The sequence below is a fragment of the Geotrypetes seraphini genome, chromosome 18, assembly GCF_902459505.1.
Source record: "Geotrypetes seraphini chromosome 18, aGeoSer1.1, whole genome shotgun sequence".
Classification (NCBI taxonomy): domain Eukaryota; kingdom Metazoa; phylum Chordata; class Amphibia; order Gymnophiona; family Dermophiidae; genus Geotrypetes; species Geotrypetes seraphini.
The window spans coordinates 13358694-13377812 of NC_047101.1; the positions used below are offsets into that span (position 1 = coordinate 13358694).

Below are 19119 nucleotides of genomic sequence, written 5' to 3' on the forward strand. Positions count from 1 at the left end.
TGCGCAGAACCCGAGTTCCTTTATTAATACTTGGAGCATATGGGGCATTTCTATTAAGCAATAGAAAAGGGGCCGGTACTCAGTACTCCTGAGCAGGGTAGGATTAACCAATAGGCCAAGTAGGCACGTGCCTAGGGCCCGAAATGGTCAGGGGGGTCCGATGAAGAGGGCATCAACATTGTTTTTTACAAACAGCGACGGGCCCCTCCAGCATCGATCGGCAACGTGGGCCCCCCCCCCCCCCCGATCGGCAATGTGGGCCCCACCCCAATTGGCAACGCAGCCCCCCCCCAATCGACGGAAAATAAGACAAGCAAGCAACGCGGGTAAGAAAGGCAACGGGAACTGTAATTGTGCATGCGGTGCTGCTTGCCCAAAGCTTCCCTCTGACGCAGCTTCCTGTTTCCGCCTGGGCGCATGGTGGGGTGGGGCGGGGCAGGGGGCCCAGTGTACTTGTGTGCCTAGGGGCCCTCGACGAATTAATCCTGCCCTGCTCCTGAGAACCCCTTAAAAAAAAAAAAAAGCCCTGCCTATTAATTGGCGCCTGGGGCACCGGAGCAAAGTGACTCATCCAGAGTCAACAAGGAGCAATAGTAGGAATTGAACCTAACATTGATCCGATGAACCCATTTACAAACATGACTTCTTTTTTCTTCCCAGAGTTATGAAAGAGCACTCGTGAAACTTAGGCTGAAAAAGGCCACAGAAAAAGACATGACGAGAGATGTTTATGAAACTGCTGAACAACAAAACAGAAAAAAGCTTCAGAAAGATTTGAAAACGTATGAATTCATTCACAAAACTTTTTTTTTTTTTTTTTTTAACGTTCTTTATTCATTTTCAGATTGAACAGCAAGTGCACGAAAGAATATTCTATACAAGTTATTTCACAATCGCACATTAATCTCTACCACATAATATTCTAGTGATATAATAACCCCTTCAACCACCCACCCTTTATCACATTTTCAGTAAGAATAAACACACATATTATATAGCATATTTTAATATATTATGTATAAATTATTCCCAACGCCCCCCCCCCCTTTAGTGTGCTAACAAGAAAAAAAAAACCCCAAAAAGAAAAGGAAAAGAGAAGAATCAATCACTATTCACCACAATATGTTGCCAATGGCCCCAATATTTTTATAAAGTTAGTATATAAGAACATAAGAAGTTGCCCCCGCTGAGTCAGACCAGAGGTCCATCTTGCTCAGCGGTCCGCTCCCGCGGCGGCCCATCAGGCCTAGTGCCTGAACAGTGGTCCCTGATTAATTTTGTAATTTACCTCTAATCCCATCCCTATAATCTACCTCTACTCTTATCTGTACCCCTCAATCCCTTTGTCTTCCAAATCTATCCAAAGCTTCTTTGAACCCCTGTAGCGTCCCTCTTTGTACTGCTATGATATTCTGCTTTATTTGAGAAATCCAGAGTCTTGTTTGTTGGAATTGATTGATTTATTTGGTAAATTTTCAGGATATAAAATTAATTGGAGTAAATCAGAAATTTTACCCTTAAATGTTTATTGTCTAAAAGGATTATTTGATTCTTTTCCATTTATATGGAAAGAGGAAGGATTTAAGTATCTTGGCATTCAAATTAAAAGTACAATTGAGGATACAGTAAAGGAAAATGAAAAATTTGTATTAAAAAGAGTTACGGAGTTATGTGAGCAATGGAATCCCATCTTTCTTGGTGGGGGGAGAGTTCATTCACAAAACTTTCAATTTGAATCTAATACACTGCAAACATATCACTTCACTATTCCCGTGACGCATTCTCTTAACTCAGGTTCGCTCTGCATTAGGGATGGGCGTTCATTTGCAACGATGGGGGAAATGTTGTAATTTGTGCCTGCGTTTTGGGCACAAATCCGGATGATATATTTATTTAAAAAATTTATATACCACCTATAACAGGGGTGTCAAAGTCCCTCCTCGAGGTTTTCAGTCGGGTTTTCAGGATTTCCCCGATGAATATGTATGAAATCTATTAGCATACATTGAAAGCAGTGCATGCAAATAGATCTCATGCATATTCATCGGGGAAATCCTGAAAACCCGACGATTGCGGCCCTTGAAGAGGAACTTTGACACCCCTGGCCTATAATCTAAGCAGTTTCCATAAAATGAACATGCATAGTTATAAATTCAAATATTTAAATGCAAAAACTCCACTTTGTTAAGGCTTGTTTCAGTTTTGTGGAGTTTTTTGCATTTAAATATTTATATTTTCCCACTTTGCCAATTTTGAATTAATTAGTTATAAATTCAAACATAAAATTAACAGACCTCCATTCACTCCTAACTAAAATTACAAACTTCACTCACTCTCAACAGACAATCAATTCACAGCATAGAAAATCCTACGAACCATCCATTCATAAGAACATAAGAAGTTGCCTCCACTGGGTTGCCTGCTCCCGCGGCGGCCCATCAGGTCCATGACCTGTGAAGTGGTTTCTGTCTAATCCTATAACCTACCTCTACTTCTATCTGTACCCCTCAATCCCCTTTTCTTTTAGGAACCTATCTAGACCCTCCTTGAACCCCTGTAGCGTGCTCTGGCCTATTACAGCCTCCGGTAGCGCATTCCATGTGTCCACCACCCTCTGAGTGAAAAAGAACCTCCTAGCATTTGTTCTAAACCTGTCCTTTTTCAATTTCTCCGAGTGCCCCCTTGTGCTTGTGGCTCCCCACAGCCTGAAGAATTTGTCCCTGTCTACCTTCTCCATGCCCTTCATGATTTTGAAGGTTTCTATCATGTCTCCCTAAGTCTCTGCTTTTCCAGGCAGAATAGCCCCAGCATTTCCAATCTGTCAGCATATGAGAAGTTTTCCATACCCTTTATCAACTTTGTCGCTCATAACAGTAGATGATTAAAATCTGCCTGCTTGTGGACTCCAAGAACCAATACAGAAACTACTTATTCCATGAGGAGCAAACTTAACCTAAGCTGGACTGGCTCTACAAATAAGCGTCCACAAACAGCTTAGGCCCTCGTTTGCTAATATGGGATCCATATTTGCAAGCCTTATTTCCTAAAGGTCATAGTGCGGTTTTAAGATAGGTGTCCTAACTGAGATTGAGGCGGGGTAGAGAGTACCATTGGAAGGGGAAGGGAAGGGAGGGTTTGGGGAGGGAAGGTAGAGGGTATTAAATAGATTCAAACATGTAGTCCTATTGAGGTTTGATGGGGGATGAAGGCGAGTACCTTTGAATGGGGGAGGGAAGGTAGAGGGTATTAAATAGATTCAAACATGTAGTCCTATTGAGGTTTGATGGGGGATGAAGGCGAGTACCTTTGAATGGGGGAGAGAAGGTAGAGGGTATTAAATAGATTCAAACATGCAGTCCTATTGAGGTTTGATGGGGGATGAAGGAGAGTACCTTTGAATGGGGAAGGGAAGGTGGAGGGTATTAAATAGATTCAAACATGCAGTCCTATTGAGGTTTGATGGGGGATGAAGGAGAGTACCTTTGAATGGGGAAGGGAAGGTAGAGGGTATTAAATAGATTCAAACATGTAGTCCTATTGAGGTTTGATGGGGGATGAAGGCGAGTACCTTTGAATGGGGGAGGGAAGGTAGAGGGTATTAAATAGATTCAAACATGTAGTCCTATTGAGGTTTGATGGGGGATGAAGGAGAGTACCTTTGAATGGGGAAGGGAAGGGAGAGTTTGGGGAGGGAAGGTAGAGGGTATTAAATGATTTAAAACATGTAGCCATACATAGATTGAGTGGGGTTTGATGGGGGATGAAGGTATTTTCTAGGTTTATATGGGATGTATTTTACTCGATGCCTCATTATTATACTACTTAAAGCAAATAGCTGTGGCAATGTTCATCAATATCAATATTTTTTACAGAACTGCGTCCACAATATTAGCAATAACTTTAAGTTCCAGATATAGTAATTTCCACAAATCTCTATGAAGAGACCTCAGTCCCACCACTCCACCGCTGTAGATTGTTCTAATGCGGGAAGAATCACGTGGTAACACTCATCATAGGTCTCAACGTATTTAAGATTCAATAGAAAATGAAAATAGAAAATGAAAAATGATAAAACTATAATATGTTGAGACCTATGATGAGGGTTACCACATGATTCTTATACATAGTAACATAGTAGATGACGGCAGATAAAAACCCGAATGGTCCATCCAGTCTGCCCAACCTCATTCAATTTAAATTTTTTTTTGTTTTGTTTTTTTAAATTTTTTAAAATTAAAATTTTAAAAATTTTAAATTTTTTTCTTCTTAGCTATTTCTGGGCAAGAATCCAAAGCTTTACCCAGTACTGTGCTTGGGTTCCAACCCGCATTAGAACAATCTACAGCGGTGGAGTGGTGGGACTGAGGTCTCTTCATAGAGATTCGTGGAAATTACTATATCCGGAACTTAGAGTTATTGCTAATGTCGTTATTATACTAAGCACCTTGGTGTTGTATGTAATATTGACCAAATCAATATGTTCATCATATTATTATATTTGATGCATCATCATTGTTATACAAGTTTTAATGTTGTATTTGTTGTTGTTTGCATCAATAAAAAAAAAATTGTTTGAACTTCGTGCAGGCTAATCGGTTAACACACCTTAGTAAAAGACGGAGTTAGTCTGTAACAGTTTCTTAAAACTAAAGCGATCAGTGCATACTCTTAGGTGTCCCGACAGCATATTCCAGAGAGACACTCCAGCAATTGAGAACATTTTCAATTTCATAGAAACATAGAAACATAGAAATAGACGGCAGATAAGGGCCACGGCCCATCCAGTCTGCCCACCGCAATGACCCTTCCCCACCTAACTCGGTGAATAGATCCCACGTATCTATCCCATTTGGCCTTAAAATCAGGTACGCTGCTGGCCTCAGTGACCTGAAGTGGAAGATTATTCCAGCGGTCAACCACTCTTTCAATGAAAAAGAATTTCCTGGTGTCACTGTGCAGTTTCCCTCCCCTGATTTTCCACGGGTGCCCCCTGGTTGCCGTGGGACCCTTGAGAAGGAAGATATCTTCTTCCACTTCGATGCGACCCGTGAGATACTTGAACGTCTCGATCATGTCTCCCCTCTCTCACATATCTCACAAATCTCACACCTTCTTCAGTTTGTTTATTATTTATTAGGTTTTATATCCCATCCTCCCAGTTTAGAATCCAGGGGATAATAGACCCTTTTTGCACCCTTCAAGTCCCCCATTCCCTTGGCTCCAAAGGGACAGGAGTGAACCCCCAGTAGTTCCGGCCTCGCTAGTGCTATATTGTAAAACAGTGTTGACTGACCTGAGGCTGGCACCAGCAGATCAAGAGAAGTTGGTTATCATTCCTGACCCCTTTTGGTAAGAGGTAAGGTGGGTTTCGGGGGCAGAGGAGATTGGGGGGGGGGGGGAGGTTTAAATCAGAGGCCAGAAAGGAACTTCTGTAAGGCACACAGTTTGCGATACACTGGTCTAGTCCTTCGAGTGACCGCCAAGACGTAATGGTTCTGCTTAGAGGGCAGTTGCTCTTTGCCCTCCCCTAGAAGCTGACATCTTAGCTGACCACCTAGTCTGCTTAATGGTTAAGCTGGCCATGCCCACATCTTTGTCTGAAAATTGTTTTGCATTATTTCTGGAATTACAGAAAGGGGCATTCTACTGCCAGGACAGAGGAAATTTTACATGGACATGGGAAGACCAAAGACAAGCTCAGTTTGGAAGAAGAAAAGGTAACAGTGTGCTTTAAAGACAAATAAAAGCCAGTCAGTAAAACTGAAAATGACAGTTCAATGAAAACAGTCCGGCTGACAAGTATTGCAGTCGAGGCTGTATCAAAGTGATGAGCATAAGAACATAAGTATTGCCTCTGCTGGGTCAGACCAGGGGTCCATCGCGCCCAGCAGCCCGCTCCCGCGGCGGCCTTCCAGGTCCTTGACCTGTAAGTTCCCACCACCTGAATTGTTTATGCCCTAATCCTGATGTACCCTGTATAATACCCCTCTATCTATACCCTGTAATCCCTTTCTCCTTCAAGAAGTCATCCAGGCCCTTTTTGAAACCCATTATTGTACTCTGTCCTATCACCTCTCCTGGAAGCGCATTCCAGGTGTCCACCACCCTCTGAGTGAAGAAGAACTTCCTAGCATTCATCTCGAATCTGTCTCCTTTCAGTTTTTCTGAATGCCCTCTTGTTTTTGATGTCCCCGTCCCCGCTAACCTGAAGAATCTGTCCCTCTCTACCTTCTCTAACCCTTTCATGATTTTATAGGTCTCTATCATGTCCCCTCTAAGTCTCCGCTTTTCCAGGGTAAAGAGCCCCAGCTTCTCCAACCTTTCGGTATATGCAAGGTTTTCCATGCCCTTAATCATTTTTGTTGCTCTTCTCTGGACCCTCTCGAGCATCACCATATCCATATTAATCCTGTATGCAGACTTGTATTGATCCTATGCCAAAATAATGGTTGATTGTGATGACCAACAGCAGAGAATCAAGCAGCCAAAGGTGGTTCATAGACAACGGCGCGAAAGACAAAAGCGTGTGCCGACAATTGAGCGCAGCGCACGCCGCCGCGCCGCTCTAAATTACAGTTTTTAGGGGCTCCGACGGGGGGTTTTGTTGGTGAGCCCCCCCCAGTTTACTTAATAGAAATCGCGCCAGCGTTGTGGGGGGTTTGGGGGGGTTGTAACCCTCCACATTTTACTGTAAACTGAACTTTTTCCCTAAAAACAGGGAAAAAGTTCAGTTTTCAGTAAAATGTGGGGGGTTACAATCCCCCACACCCCCCACAACAGCCCCACAACGCGGCGCAATGTCTATTAAGTAAAGTGGGGGGGTTCCCCCCATGCCCCCCCCCCCGTCGGAGCGCTAAAAACAGTAATTTAGAGCGGCGCACGCTGCGCTCAATTGTCTGAGCGCGTCTTTGTCCCGGCGCGCTTTTGACCTGACACCCTAAAGGTTATACTGCATGAGTCTATGTGAATGTAAAAACTCTACATGGTCCGTGTTTCGGCTAACATAGGGCTCCTTTTACTAAGCCGCATTAGAGCTTTAACGCGCAGAATAGCATCGAGCTGGCGTTAGTTAGAACATAAGAATTGCCATCTCCGGAACAGACCCTAGATCCATCAAGTCCGGTGATCCGCACACACGGAGGCCCCGCCAGGTATACCCTGGCATAGTTTTGGTCCCCATATCTCGTAAAGAGAAGTGCATCTAGCCTACCCCTACCCATGTCACTTCATGCCATTCATAAGGAGATGTACATCTAACTTACCCTTAAATCCTAGAATGGTGGATTCCGCAATTACCTCTTCTGGGAGAGCATTCCTGGTGTCTACCACTCGTTGCGTGAAGCAGAACTTCCTGATATCTGTCTTGAACTTGTCCCCCCTTAGCTTCAGCCCATGTCCTCTTGTCCGTGCCACATTGGACATTGTAAATAACGTTTTTTTCCTGCTCTATTTTGTCGATTCCCTTCAGTATTTTGAATGTCTCGATCATATCCCCTCGCAGTCTCCTTTTCTCAAGGGAAAACAACCCCAGTCTCTTAAGTCTTTCCTTGTAACCCAGGTTCTCCATACCTTTCACCAACTTTGTTGCTCGTCTCTGCACCCTCTCTAGCAGTTTTATATCCTTCTTTAGGTTGGGAGACCAATGCTGGACGCAGTATTCCAAGTGCGGTCTGACCATCGCTCTATAAAGCGGCATTATGACTTTCCCGATCTACTCGAGATTCCCTTCTTTATCATGCCTAGCATTCTATTCGCGTTCTTTGCTGCTGCCGCACATTGCACCGACGGCTTCAGTGTCCTATCGATTAATACTCCCAGGTCCTTTTCCTGTTCAGATTTTCCCAGAGTTGCACCTGACATACTATACTTGTGTTCCTTATTTTTTCTGCCTAAGTGCATCACTTTGCATTTTTCTACATTAAACTTCATCTGCCATTTCTAGAAGCGTAGCGCGCGGTAATTTCCTGCGTGCGCTAAAAACGCTAGTGCACCTTCGTAAAAGGAGCCCATAGTAACATAAGTTTATCTTTCTTCACATTAGTGCATTATTATGCACCCTTTTGAATTTTCATAAACAGCATTCAAAACAATTACTCATGACTTTCTCTAGGATACCTGATGAAAGCCACTATGTTCGGCGAAACACAAATTTGCTATTAAACTGCACAACTGCCTAAAACCAGGAAGGTGAATGAAGGGCATTGTGGGAATTGTGGTTTGGACTAATCACTGGAATGTTTTTTCTTTTTCAGTTTAAATGAGAAAACCCAGGGTGAAAATGGAACGAAGCAAAAAAAAATAAAATAAAATATGCAGATATAGTAATGAGAAAACTAATTATATATCCAAAAAATACATCTCAAAAAATACTTTTAACAATTCAATCGCACCCCTCTATCCAATTCTCTGGTCACCCAAAGAAATTGATCAGATTTGTCCGACAAGACCTACCTCTAGTGAATCCATGTTGCCTCTGGTCCTGTAGTCTACCGAATCCAGAAACTTCACCATTCTCTGTTTTAAAAGTACAGTGGTGCCTCACACAACGAACTTAATCCGTTCCAGGAGCAAGTTTGTTATGTGAAACGTTCGTTGTGTGAAACGCGTTTTCCCATAAGAATACATGTAAAACAAAATAATTCGTTCTGCAGCCCTACATTTCCCTCCCTCCACCTCACCTTATATGCAGAGTTTGCCAGCTTTCTTTTTCACCCAGCCGCACGCTTTCAAAAAGCTGTGCACGCGCAGCTGCTGAAGTTGATCAATGTTCTCCTCTCCTGCAACTTCCGGTTTCCGGTTGCGTCAGAGGAGAAGATTGAACAACAGAGCATGCGTGCATGTGCTGCTCTTTGAAAGTGTGTGGCTGGCCGAAAAAGAAAGCCGGAAAACTCGGCATCTAAGGTAAGGTGGAGGGAGATGATGGAACACTGCATTCAGACAGGAGGGTGCTGCTGTTCCCGGCTCACATTAGGAAGCGGCGAGAGTAGTTCCGCCCCCCCCCCGGGCCCCTCGGGCGACTTCGTTGTGTGAAACGAAGTTCGTTATAGGGAGCAAGACAAAAAGTTCGTTATGCGCAGCGTTCGCTGTGCGAGGCGTCCGTTATGCGAGGCACCACTGTATTTCCATTAATTTGCTTACCAAAGAAATCAGACTTACTGGCCCTAGTTCTTCCTTATTTCCACTTTTGTGTAGAGGGACCACATCTGCCCTTCTCCAGTCCTCCGGTATCACTCCCGACTCTAGAGAAGCATTGAAAAGGTCAGTCAGCTTCCCTAAGTTCCTTCAGCACCCTTGAATGTATACCATCCAGTCCCATCACTTTATCTACCTTTAATTTAGTTAGCTCCTCAGTAACACAATCTTCTGAAAATCGATCAGGATCTACTACTCCTCCATCCGTATTTGCATTTATCTTCTGCGGTCCCATTTCTGCTGCTTCAGCTGTGAGCACAGAACAGAAATATTTGTTAAGCAATTCAGCCTTTTTTTTTTTTTTTTTTAAATCAGCTTCTACATATTCCTCCCCTTCACTTTTGAGTCTCACAATGCCACTTTTGCACTTCTTCCTAACACTGATATATCTAAAAAATGTATCTCCTCATTTTACTGTGCCTATTTTTTCTTCATTTGTATCTGCTTTCCTGACTTCTTGACCAATCTCTCTTAACTTTTCCAGATATTTTTGCCTGTCTTCCTCTTTCTGCAATCTTTTGTAGTTTATGAAAGCTGACCTCTTATTCCTTCCCTTCTCAACTACTGCTTTTGAGAACCAAGGTGGTCTTCTTTCCCTCTTACTTTTTACTTACTTGCCTCACAAAAAGGTCTGTCACCCTTACAATAACTCCTTTCAGTTTTTCCCACTTTCAGCTTTGGGAGTAACTGTCGATTATGAAGAACAGCCTAATACAATGGAAATAAAATGGAAAGAGAAATGGAAGATCTGCCAACCACCATTAATTTTATCTAATTCCCTTCAGTCTCAGCATAACAAAAACAGAAGATGGATAGGCTCCAAACAATGGCTTTATTAGTATCAAACTAAAGAGGTCCCAGGTGCATATATCTAGACTTCCAACTGAATTTTAAAAATGCACAACATGTTTCAGCAATGTGGAACTCTTATTTATGCTAAAATTGCTATTTATAGTGCTCGGGAAGGCTCTGTATTTTTGTGAGAAGTGGTACAGTTTTGAAAGGTGGATATTTATATACCTATAGACAATATACTGTATATAACATAACTTAAGTTTTTATTTGTATACCATGCAAATGCCTTTCGGTTCTAGGCAGTTACATAAACTAGATACATCAAAGAAGAAAGTGTAACATTAAAAAAAATGAATTTAAACATTTAAATTAGGTCATTTCGATGTCCCTAATATTATATTTGAACCAGATTAGGAGCACAGTCTAAGCCAGGGGTGTCAAAGTCCCTCCTCGAGGGCCACAATCCAGTTGGGTTTTCATATTTCCCCAATGAATGTGCATGAGATCTATTAGCATACCATGAAGGCAGTGCATGCCAATAGATCTCATGCATATTCATTGGGGAAATCCTGAAAACCCGACTGGATTGTGGCCCTCGAGGAGGGACTTTGACACCTCTGCTAAGCTAAGGTGCCTAAGAAGAAAATGGAGTAAAACTGAATGTAGGTAATTAAAAATAGTATCAAAAACAAGAAAAATAAGGACAATCAAAATAAAAAGGATCTAGCAGGAAAATATATGTAACTAAAAATAAATTACTGCATTCTGTTACAGAGCATATATCAGACTCAAGATTGAATTGGTTGAGGTTGCCCCTGACTCAGGCACCATAAGAACTTAAGAATAACCTTACTGGGTCAGACCAGTGGTCCAACAAGCCCAGTAGCCCGTTCTCACGGTGGCCAATCCAGGTCACTAGTACCTGGCCAAAACCCAAAGAGTAGCAACATTCCAGCATCTCAAAGAATAGCAAGATTCCGGAACCCCAATGAGAGCAACATTCCGGAGCTGAGATTGTGATGTCATAATGCCTTAGAGCCAACCTCATCAGTGATGTTACAATGGCTTGATTGTCCTATACTTGGCTCACATAAGAATAGCCATACTGGGTCAGACCAGTGGTCCAACAAGCCCAGTAGCCCGTTCTCACGGTGGCCAATCCAGGTCACTAGTACCTGGCCAAAACCCAAGATGTAGCAATATTCCATGCTACCACAGTGCCGAAAAATGTTGGTCGGCTTTTGAATTCAGTTGGAAGTCTGGATGGATGCACCTGAGATCACTTTAGTTTGATACCAATAAAAACCATTGTTTGGAGCCTTTTACATCTGCTTTTTTTTTTTTAAAATCCTGTGCTTATTCTGCACTTGTTTTTACCTCTCCATTTTTTTCTACTCCCTCCATTATCTCCATGAATTCTTTAAAAAGCTTTACAATGTGTTAACGGAAACTCTTAACAGAATGTCAGCCACCTTTATAGAACCGTGAGTTACTGTCAATTTATAGAATGAGGGAGATACAGACAGTCAGTTATAGCTTGTCTGAGAGTTAGACTAGAATCCAACTTCCTGGTCGCATTGGGACTATCTAAAGAAACATGATAATTTCATGTACAAAATATTTCCTGGCTCCCATAGTAACATAGACAACACTGAAAAAGGAAAAAAATACAAAATATCACCAAGAAAAGAGAGAAAGTTAATGCATGATAGTGTTCTAAGAATTCAAAAGACAAGGATCAGAGGACCTCAAATACCCAACCCTCACCCTCCAATGAGAGGCTTACCGGGGTATGATTTTTATCATTGGTCCGAGAAAGCACAGTTACTTACCATAACAGGTGTTATCCAGGGACAGCAGGCAGATATTCTCACTGATGGGTGACGTCACCCTTGGAGCCCCGGTATGGACCACTTTTTGCATTGCCACTTTCAGAACTTTAGAAAGTTCATGATGGCCCGCACCGCGCATGCGCAAGTGCCTTCCCGCCCGACATAGGCGTGTGCTCCCTCCGTTTCTTAGTTTCCACAGAGCTAAGAAGTCGCTCGTCAACGGTCGTTGATATTTTTTCGCTACCTTCCTGCTCACGCGGCTTTTTTTCTGACTTTTTTGTCCGCTTTTGTTTTCTTTTTTGGTTTTCTTTTAGTTTAAAGAAAAATTGAAATAATTAAATTTTACTTTTTCTCTTTCGTGGTCAAGGCACGACGGGGCCTGTTCCACGCCTCAAGCCTTGACTTTTGATTTTGCCGAGGCCATTTTTCCAACCATGTCCTGTCCGCAATGGGTTTTAAAAAATGCGAACGGTGTAATCGCCCTATTTCTCTCACTGATCCGCATCGCTGGTGCCTCCAGTGCCTCCAGACCACAGGGCTGAATCCTGCACCCGTTGCTCTTCACTTCAAAAGCAGACCCTCAAGAATCGTCAAATCCAACAGCGTTTACTTTTCAGGTCCGGTATGGAGGGAGATTCTTTCGGAATGGAAAGAAACATGTAGGATCCTGCTTTACACAGAAATAAGTTAATCATATCTGGAAATTTTATGATTATCACAATGTGTCCCTGAAGAAGCAGCATATTGGGGACCAGATTTGGACTTCATACATTTACTAAAAAATTCTACAGTTGATTCCAACAAGGATCCATTTGGGCTTTTTTTGACCCACACCGATACGAGCTAAGTCTTTTTATGGACTGTTACAGTCATGTGGATAGTTTTAAATTTTGGGTGACAAATTCACTTGGTGAACTACACATATGATTTTTTGCTATTAATTAAATTGATAATAATTATTAAAAAAATATATTAAAAAATTTAACAAGGTTTCTCGGACCAATGATAAAAATCATACCCCAGTAAGCCTCTCATTGGAGGGTGAGGGTTGGATATTTGAGGTCCTCTGATTCTTGTCTTCTTAATTCTTAGAACACCATCATGCATTAACTTTCTCTCTTTTCTTGGTCCCAAAGTAACATGCCAAATTAATTTTCATTTGCTTTGTATTCCTTTCTAATGTGCTTGAAAATCTCTACAACATGCTTGAAGCAGTGCTGCCCTCTTCTGGGAACAGGAATAGCTATTTTCCAAAAAAAAAAAAAAAAAAAAAAAAGTGAAACACAAAAAACAGGAACTCTATAAAACCAGTTTTGAAACTTTATTCCCACAGCCACAAACTTAGCATGAAAGGCCAACTCTCTGGCAGACAGGCTGAGTTGTACTCTATAACGGCACTGGTGCTCCTTGGATGAAGACATAGCTCAAATGATATTCCTTCAATAGAGAGATTTTTACTACCATGCAGAATAAAAAGGTTTACCTCTTCCGGAGCTCTCCGTAAAAGAAGCCCATTATGATTGAGGAATTCCACATTACTAATTACACAAGGGGGTCTTTCATCCTCAGTTTGAATGTTGAGTAACAATAGATTCTTTGAACTTGCCTGACAGAGTGTCCATAGGTCTTGTTGGCTTCAGTTCAAGGGAGATTGGTCTTTCAAATGTAAATTGAAAAGGTTCACCATTTTGTGAGAGAAGGACCCAAAATCTTTTCTCCTATCCCATACAAAAGCTACTTTCTACATTTTGTGTACATTAGGGTACATCATTGTGCACGTGGTGCTTCTCCTAGGACAAGCAGGATGAGTCAGCCACATATGGGTGTTGTCCCAACAGCTACCAATTTGTGGATACGCTCTCCAATAGCTCAGAGAGATATTTTTTTTTTCTCTGAGCACGTGCAGTGCCCGGGCCCCACTGGGCATGCCCGAGCACTATCCATTTCCCCCTGCTTCCCCCTAATCCTCAGTCTTTAGTCTCCACCCGTTCCTATCGGTCGGATTTTCTACAATTGGTCTTTCAGATGTAAATTGAAAAGGTTCACCATTTTGTGACAGAAGGACCCAAGATCCTTTCTCCTATCCCATACAAAAGCTACTTTCTACATTTTTGTGTGTAACTCCATTAGGGTTCATCATAGTGCACTTGGTGCTTATCCCCAACATACAAAAGGGAAAACTATCTCTGTTCAGCCCTTGGTCATTCAACTTCACATAAAGCTTTCTGCAGCTGTTTGAGCTGCTCACTACCTGCAAACTGAAGTTCCTGGCCTGGAAGGTCTTATATGGTGTTAACTTCAGCACACAGCATGAGTGAGCTCCAGGATCTAGTAACTGATCCATCTTACACTAAATTCTTTAACAACAGAATACACTCATCCCAAGTTGCTTCCTAAGGTACTGTCAGATTTCTATTGGCACCAGTCTATTGTCCTGTAAATATATTTTCCCCAAGCTTCATGCCCTCATTTGAGAGGAAACATTTCATCCCTTGAAAAAAGAAAGCAGCTTTCCAAGGAGATATCTTAACTTTTATTTATGTATTGGAGATGGTGCGGTATACAAACCTAAGGTTTAGTTTAGTTTATTTCTCAAAAATCTAACACTCCCTCCTCATCTGACATCCTAGCCCTCTAACTTCCTTCTCTCCTCCGATCTTCATCTAGCCCTTTCCTGGAGTTCCTTTCTCATTACAATTCCTGTAAACCGTGCCGAGCTCCACGACCATGGAGATGGTGCGGTATACAAACCTAAGGTTTAGTTTAGTTTAGTATTTAATTTGTATAGGATTCATTTATTTTAGCATCTATGACCAATGGCATCATAGCAGTTCTGGAAAATTCTAGAATGAATAAATAAGATTTTTTTTTAAAGCTGAAAATGTCTTTTAAAATGATCCCTTCCTTTTACTAAGCTGCTATAGAGGCGTCTACCACAGCCCGGAGCGCTCAATGCTCCGACGCTCATAGGAATTCTCCGAGCATCGGCGCATTTAGCAGTCTGGGCCGCAGTAGAAACTTCTACCGTGGCTTAGTTAAAGGGGGCCTATGTTTGTAAGTATTACAATAAATTACCTGTTATATTTGCTTCTGATTGCAGTCTGAAGGAACATCTGAAGAAACACATAGTTTGCTTCCCAGACAGAAATGAGAACTTTCAAACAGGCTCCCTTTCTGGAATTGCAAATGAAGATCTATGAAATTTAGGGTGCAAATTAGATCTACATGTTACATATATTCAGGAGCCTCAGAAGTACAAACAGCAGAACAGCAGAAGGTGTTTTGTACATAGGCAATGTTTACAAATTATAGAATAAAACTTTCCCTGTTTTTCTTAACATGAGCTGCTTTTAATCTTTGCCAAAGGTTGGAATGAGTTTTAAGTGCATCTACGGTACCTTCTGTCTGTGCATCCATCCCCCTGAAAAACAGGGGCAACAAAATAACATCTTCTGATCACAGTTAGGGATAATTTTTTCCCTGTCTCCGCCGGAACTCAATTTCCCTGTCCTGTCCCCACGAGTTTTGTCACTGTACCTGGCCCATTCCTGTAAGCTCTGCCTTAGCCACACAAGCCTTGGACAAATGATTTTAAAGTGTTTGAGATTTGTGCAGATGAAGGCAGAGCTTGCAGGAATGGGGCAGGGGGGCAGAAGAACTCGCCAGGACAGGAAAACAAGTTCCCGCAGGGGCAGGGAAAAATGTGTCCCCGTGTCATTCTCTAATCACAGCATTGTCAAGCACAATCAATGACAACCAGCTTGGACCAGACACCATCTCAAATTATCTAGATTTAACGACTTACCTCACAATTCCGTATAGATTGCCCAAATTTGGGCATAGAACTCAGATCTGTGTGTAAACTAGACAAATAGGGCTGGATTCTCAAAACTCGCTGGCAAAATCTGGCGAGTTGATGATGTGGTTGCGATTTGACTTTTAAGGGCGATTCTCAGCATAATAGCATGCAAATGATATAGATGCTATTTGTATGGAGAATTGCTGGTAAGGGGGGAGGAACTGTGCCTGGTGCTTCCTTAGATAAGCAATCGCTAGGTACAGCTCCTCCCTCCTGTCAAGGATGCTCTCCCAACCCTGATCAACTGAGCTGCAGGTTCCACTGAGTCCTGCCGGCTCAACTGACTGAGCTGAGTCCTGCCAGCTCAACGGCAGGGAGGACAGAATGGAAAGTCCTCTGACCTGCTCACACCCTGTACAAGGTTGGCAGGAAGGATGCCCACTCTCTCTTGCCTCAGTTGCTGCTGCCAGACCTCCTGCCAGCAGGCCACCGGGGCCCCAACAACCCCCCGTATCTTAAAAGGCCCTCCTTAAAAGGCCGGGGATCCACCCCCTCACAACCCCCATCCCAGTACCTTAGCGTTGAAGAATGGCTGGGATGTCCATTCCCTCCAGCCGGCAGGCCCGCCTCTTCCCGGTGCATCCTGGGATGAACTGGGAGAGACCTAAGGTTCCGATTGGCCCAGGCACCTAAGGCTCCCCTTCTGCAGTGAGTTCTAGCGACAGGCATTATTAATGGCTTATCCAGAGTGTGAGCATCTAAGCAGCCTGAGAGAACCCTTCAGAAAGCCAGATAATCACAGCAAAATGGGTTCCATTGGGCCAAAGAGATTCCAGGTGTGCCATGAGAAATTCCAGAATGTTACTTTAAGTAGAATAGATGACATGTATGTCACATATGCAAGTCTGTCAATATTATGAGTGCCCTTGTGTGCGTAAGGATACAACCGCCCAGACAAGCGTCATTCTTTAACGCGATTGGTCCTTGAAAACTAATGGCAAGTAATTTTACTTTTCATGCAGTAGTTATCCTAACTTGAGTAACAAAGCAATCAAGGTTTTGTTAACATTTGGATCATCTTATCTGTGTGAACTTGGATTTTCAGCTCCGAAAGAAATGAAGGAAAAAAGAGAACTGCAGATTGTAGATGATGAAATGTATGTCTACTTGTTGACTATCAAGCAGTTTTGAGTTAATTTGCACTCAAAAACAAGCACATCCATCGCATTGATCAGCAATTCTATTCTATCTGCTTTAGTTTCACTGTTGTTAAATTACCCACACATAGCCAGTGGCATACCAGGGGGGGGGATGGTCCTCCCCAGGTCCGGAACTTTCCACCCTACTCCACTGGTGCTGCTTTCCTGAACAAGCAGCAGTGGCAGTAAACTTTAAAGTCTTCTGAGGACCATATCCACCTGACGGTCTTGCATGTCCTTGAGCGCCACCCCACCCTCACTAGGAAGGGAAGTGCGCTTAGTCACCTACGCTACCAGAGTCCACCTTAGGCTGACCAAGAAGCTGCTGGCACTCCTGTGTCATAGGATAGAGATGGCTTTTGCAAATCTAAGAGCACTTTCTGGAAAGTCCTGCTGCTCCGAGATCAAAATGCTCATATCAGGATGCCAGGGAAAGGAGGAAAATTGGGAGCACACACCACATAGCCATGAAGAGGAAATGAATGGAACCTGCTGAGTGACTACATTCAGCTCCTGCATCGACTCTGAAATGAGGTCTGGTAAAGCTGCAGGCTTAAGCATAGGATCATCCCCTGGATGTAAAGCCTCTGAGGGATTTGAAAATCCAGCATACAGCCCCGGATCCCCAGGCATGGTAAGTGCAGCACCTGAAAACAAGGGGTCAGAAAACTGGTCATCATCAAAAGTATCCCCTAGATCAGGGGTAGGGAACTCCAGTCCTCGAGAGCCGTATTCCAGTCGGGTTTTCAGGATTTCCCCAATGACTATGCATGAGATCTATTTGCATGCACTGCTTTCAATGCATAGTCATTGGGGTAATCCTGAAAACCCGACTGGAATATGGCTCTCGAGGACCGGAATTCTCTACCCCTGCCCTAGGTCAAGGGCAGCCTGCCCAGGAACAATGGCTGACTGTGATGAGGTCGTGCCCACAAAAGCAGTGCCAGAAAGGATAAATCTGAAGCGAAGCGGGAATGTGCAGGCGAAGAATGGCTGCCCTGAAACACATTCCACAGATATTTCATAAAATCTGTGAAAGTCTCCAGACCCTGGGGCATAGTCGCCCTTAGATGACTTAACCTTGCATTTCTTGGCCTGTGCCATGTCCATCCGTGCGGAACCATCAGCCGTATTGAGCCCCCAAAATAGAGGACGCCCCATCAGACTAGCCAAGCATTTGGTCGCCTACTTAAGCAGGGGTGAGGCTAAGCTTTGCACTGCCACCTCCCCCGGTTGCGCCACATGGCATGTGGTGCAAGGATGCTCCTGAGGCACTAAATTTGCACAATCCTGGCAATAATTCACATTAGAAGAACCCAAGGACTTCATCCCAACAAGTTTTGAGGCAAAATTGGAAGTTTTGGAAGTGCAGGGTGCTTTTGAAAAGAAAAAAAAAAAAAAAAGATTCTTAAAAATCCATGATGGCCAGTCAAGAAATTCACACCAAAATCACAATATTTTTCATATAAACCCCCAAAATAGCAATTTTAGGATTTTCAGGTGGGGAAACGGGGGACATACAGAAACATCAAAAACTGCCAAATTCAGACACCCTCCCCCCCAACCCTAATCCACCTCTCAGGCTGTAACAGCCTTACTCCTGTGTTGGAAATGTGCAGCCTGCCTCAGCTCTTACAGTAGCTGGTATCAGAGAATCACTGCCTCAGGCTGGGAATGCCTCTTTGCTGCTGATCTTCTGGCTGCCAGTCACACATAGTGTCTGACCGTACCTCCACCCTCAGACTGATGGACATGCACAGGAAAGGGCAGAAGTGAAAAACACAGCTGGCACCCTGCGAGACACCACTGAGTCTCCTACGTATGCCTAACAGCCTGCACTTGAACCTTAGTGCATCAGTAGGAAGAAAAAACATGGGGACAGCCTTGAGTTCCTAAGAAACCAATGCAGACTGGCTAATAGGTACCCACTAGGATTGGCCTGGCAGCTGCAGACCAAAGTCTGTGTGTTCAATGCGGTTCATAGACAACGGCGCGAAAGACAAAAGCGCACGCCAACAAAATTAGTTTTTAGGGGCTCCGATGGGGGGTTTTGTTGGGGAACCCCCCCAGTTTACTTAATAGACATCGCGCTGGTGTTGGGGGGGTTGTAACCCTCCACATTTTACTGTAAACTGAACTTTTTCCCTAAAAACAGGGAAAAAGTTAAATTTTCAGTAAAATGTGGGGGGTTACAACCCCCCACAATGCGGCGCGATGTCTATTAAGTAAAGTGGGAGGGTTCCCCCCACGCCCCCCGTCAGAGCCTTAAAAACAGTAATTTAGAGCAGTGCGCGCCTCCACG

At 43.3% G+C, this 19119-nt stretch overlaps 1 protein-coding gene across 1 annotated transcript in view; it reads left to right on the forward strand.

Moving 5' to 3' along the window:
• The window catches only part of PKD2L2 (polycystin 2 like 2, transient receptor potential cation channel), a 37933-nt gene extending 22827 nt beyond the window's left edge, over positions 1-15106 (forward strand). The window contains exons 11-13 of the mRNA XM_033927355.1: positions 661-782; positions 5633-5717; positions 14920-15106. Of these exons, the coding sequence (XP_033783246.1) occupies positions 661-782; positions 5633-5717; positions 14920-14970 (258 nt within the window). The 3' untranslated portion in view covers positions 14971-15106. The remainder of the gene's footprint in view (positions 1-660; positions 783-5632; positions 5718-14919) is intronic.
• The last annotated feature ends 4013 nt before the right edge of the window (positions 15107-19119 follow it).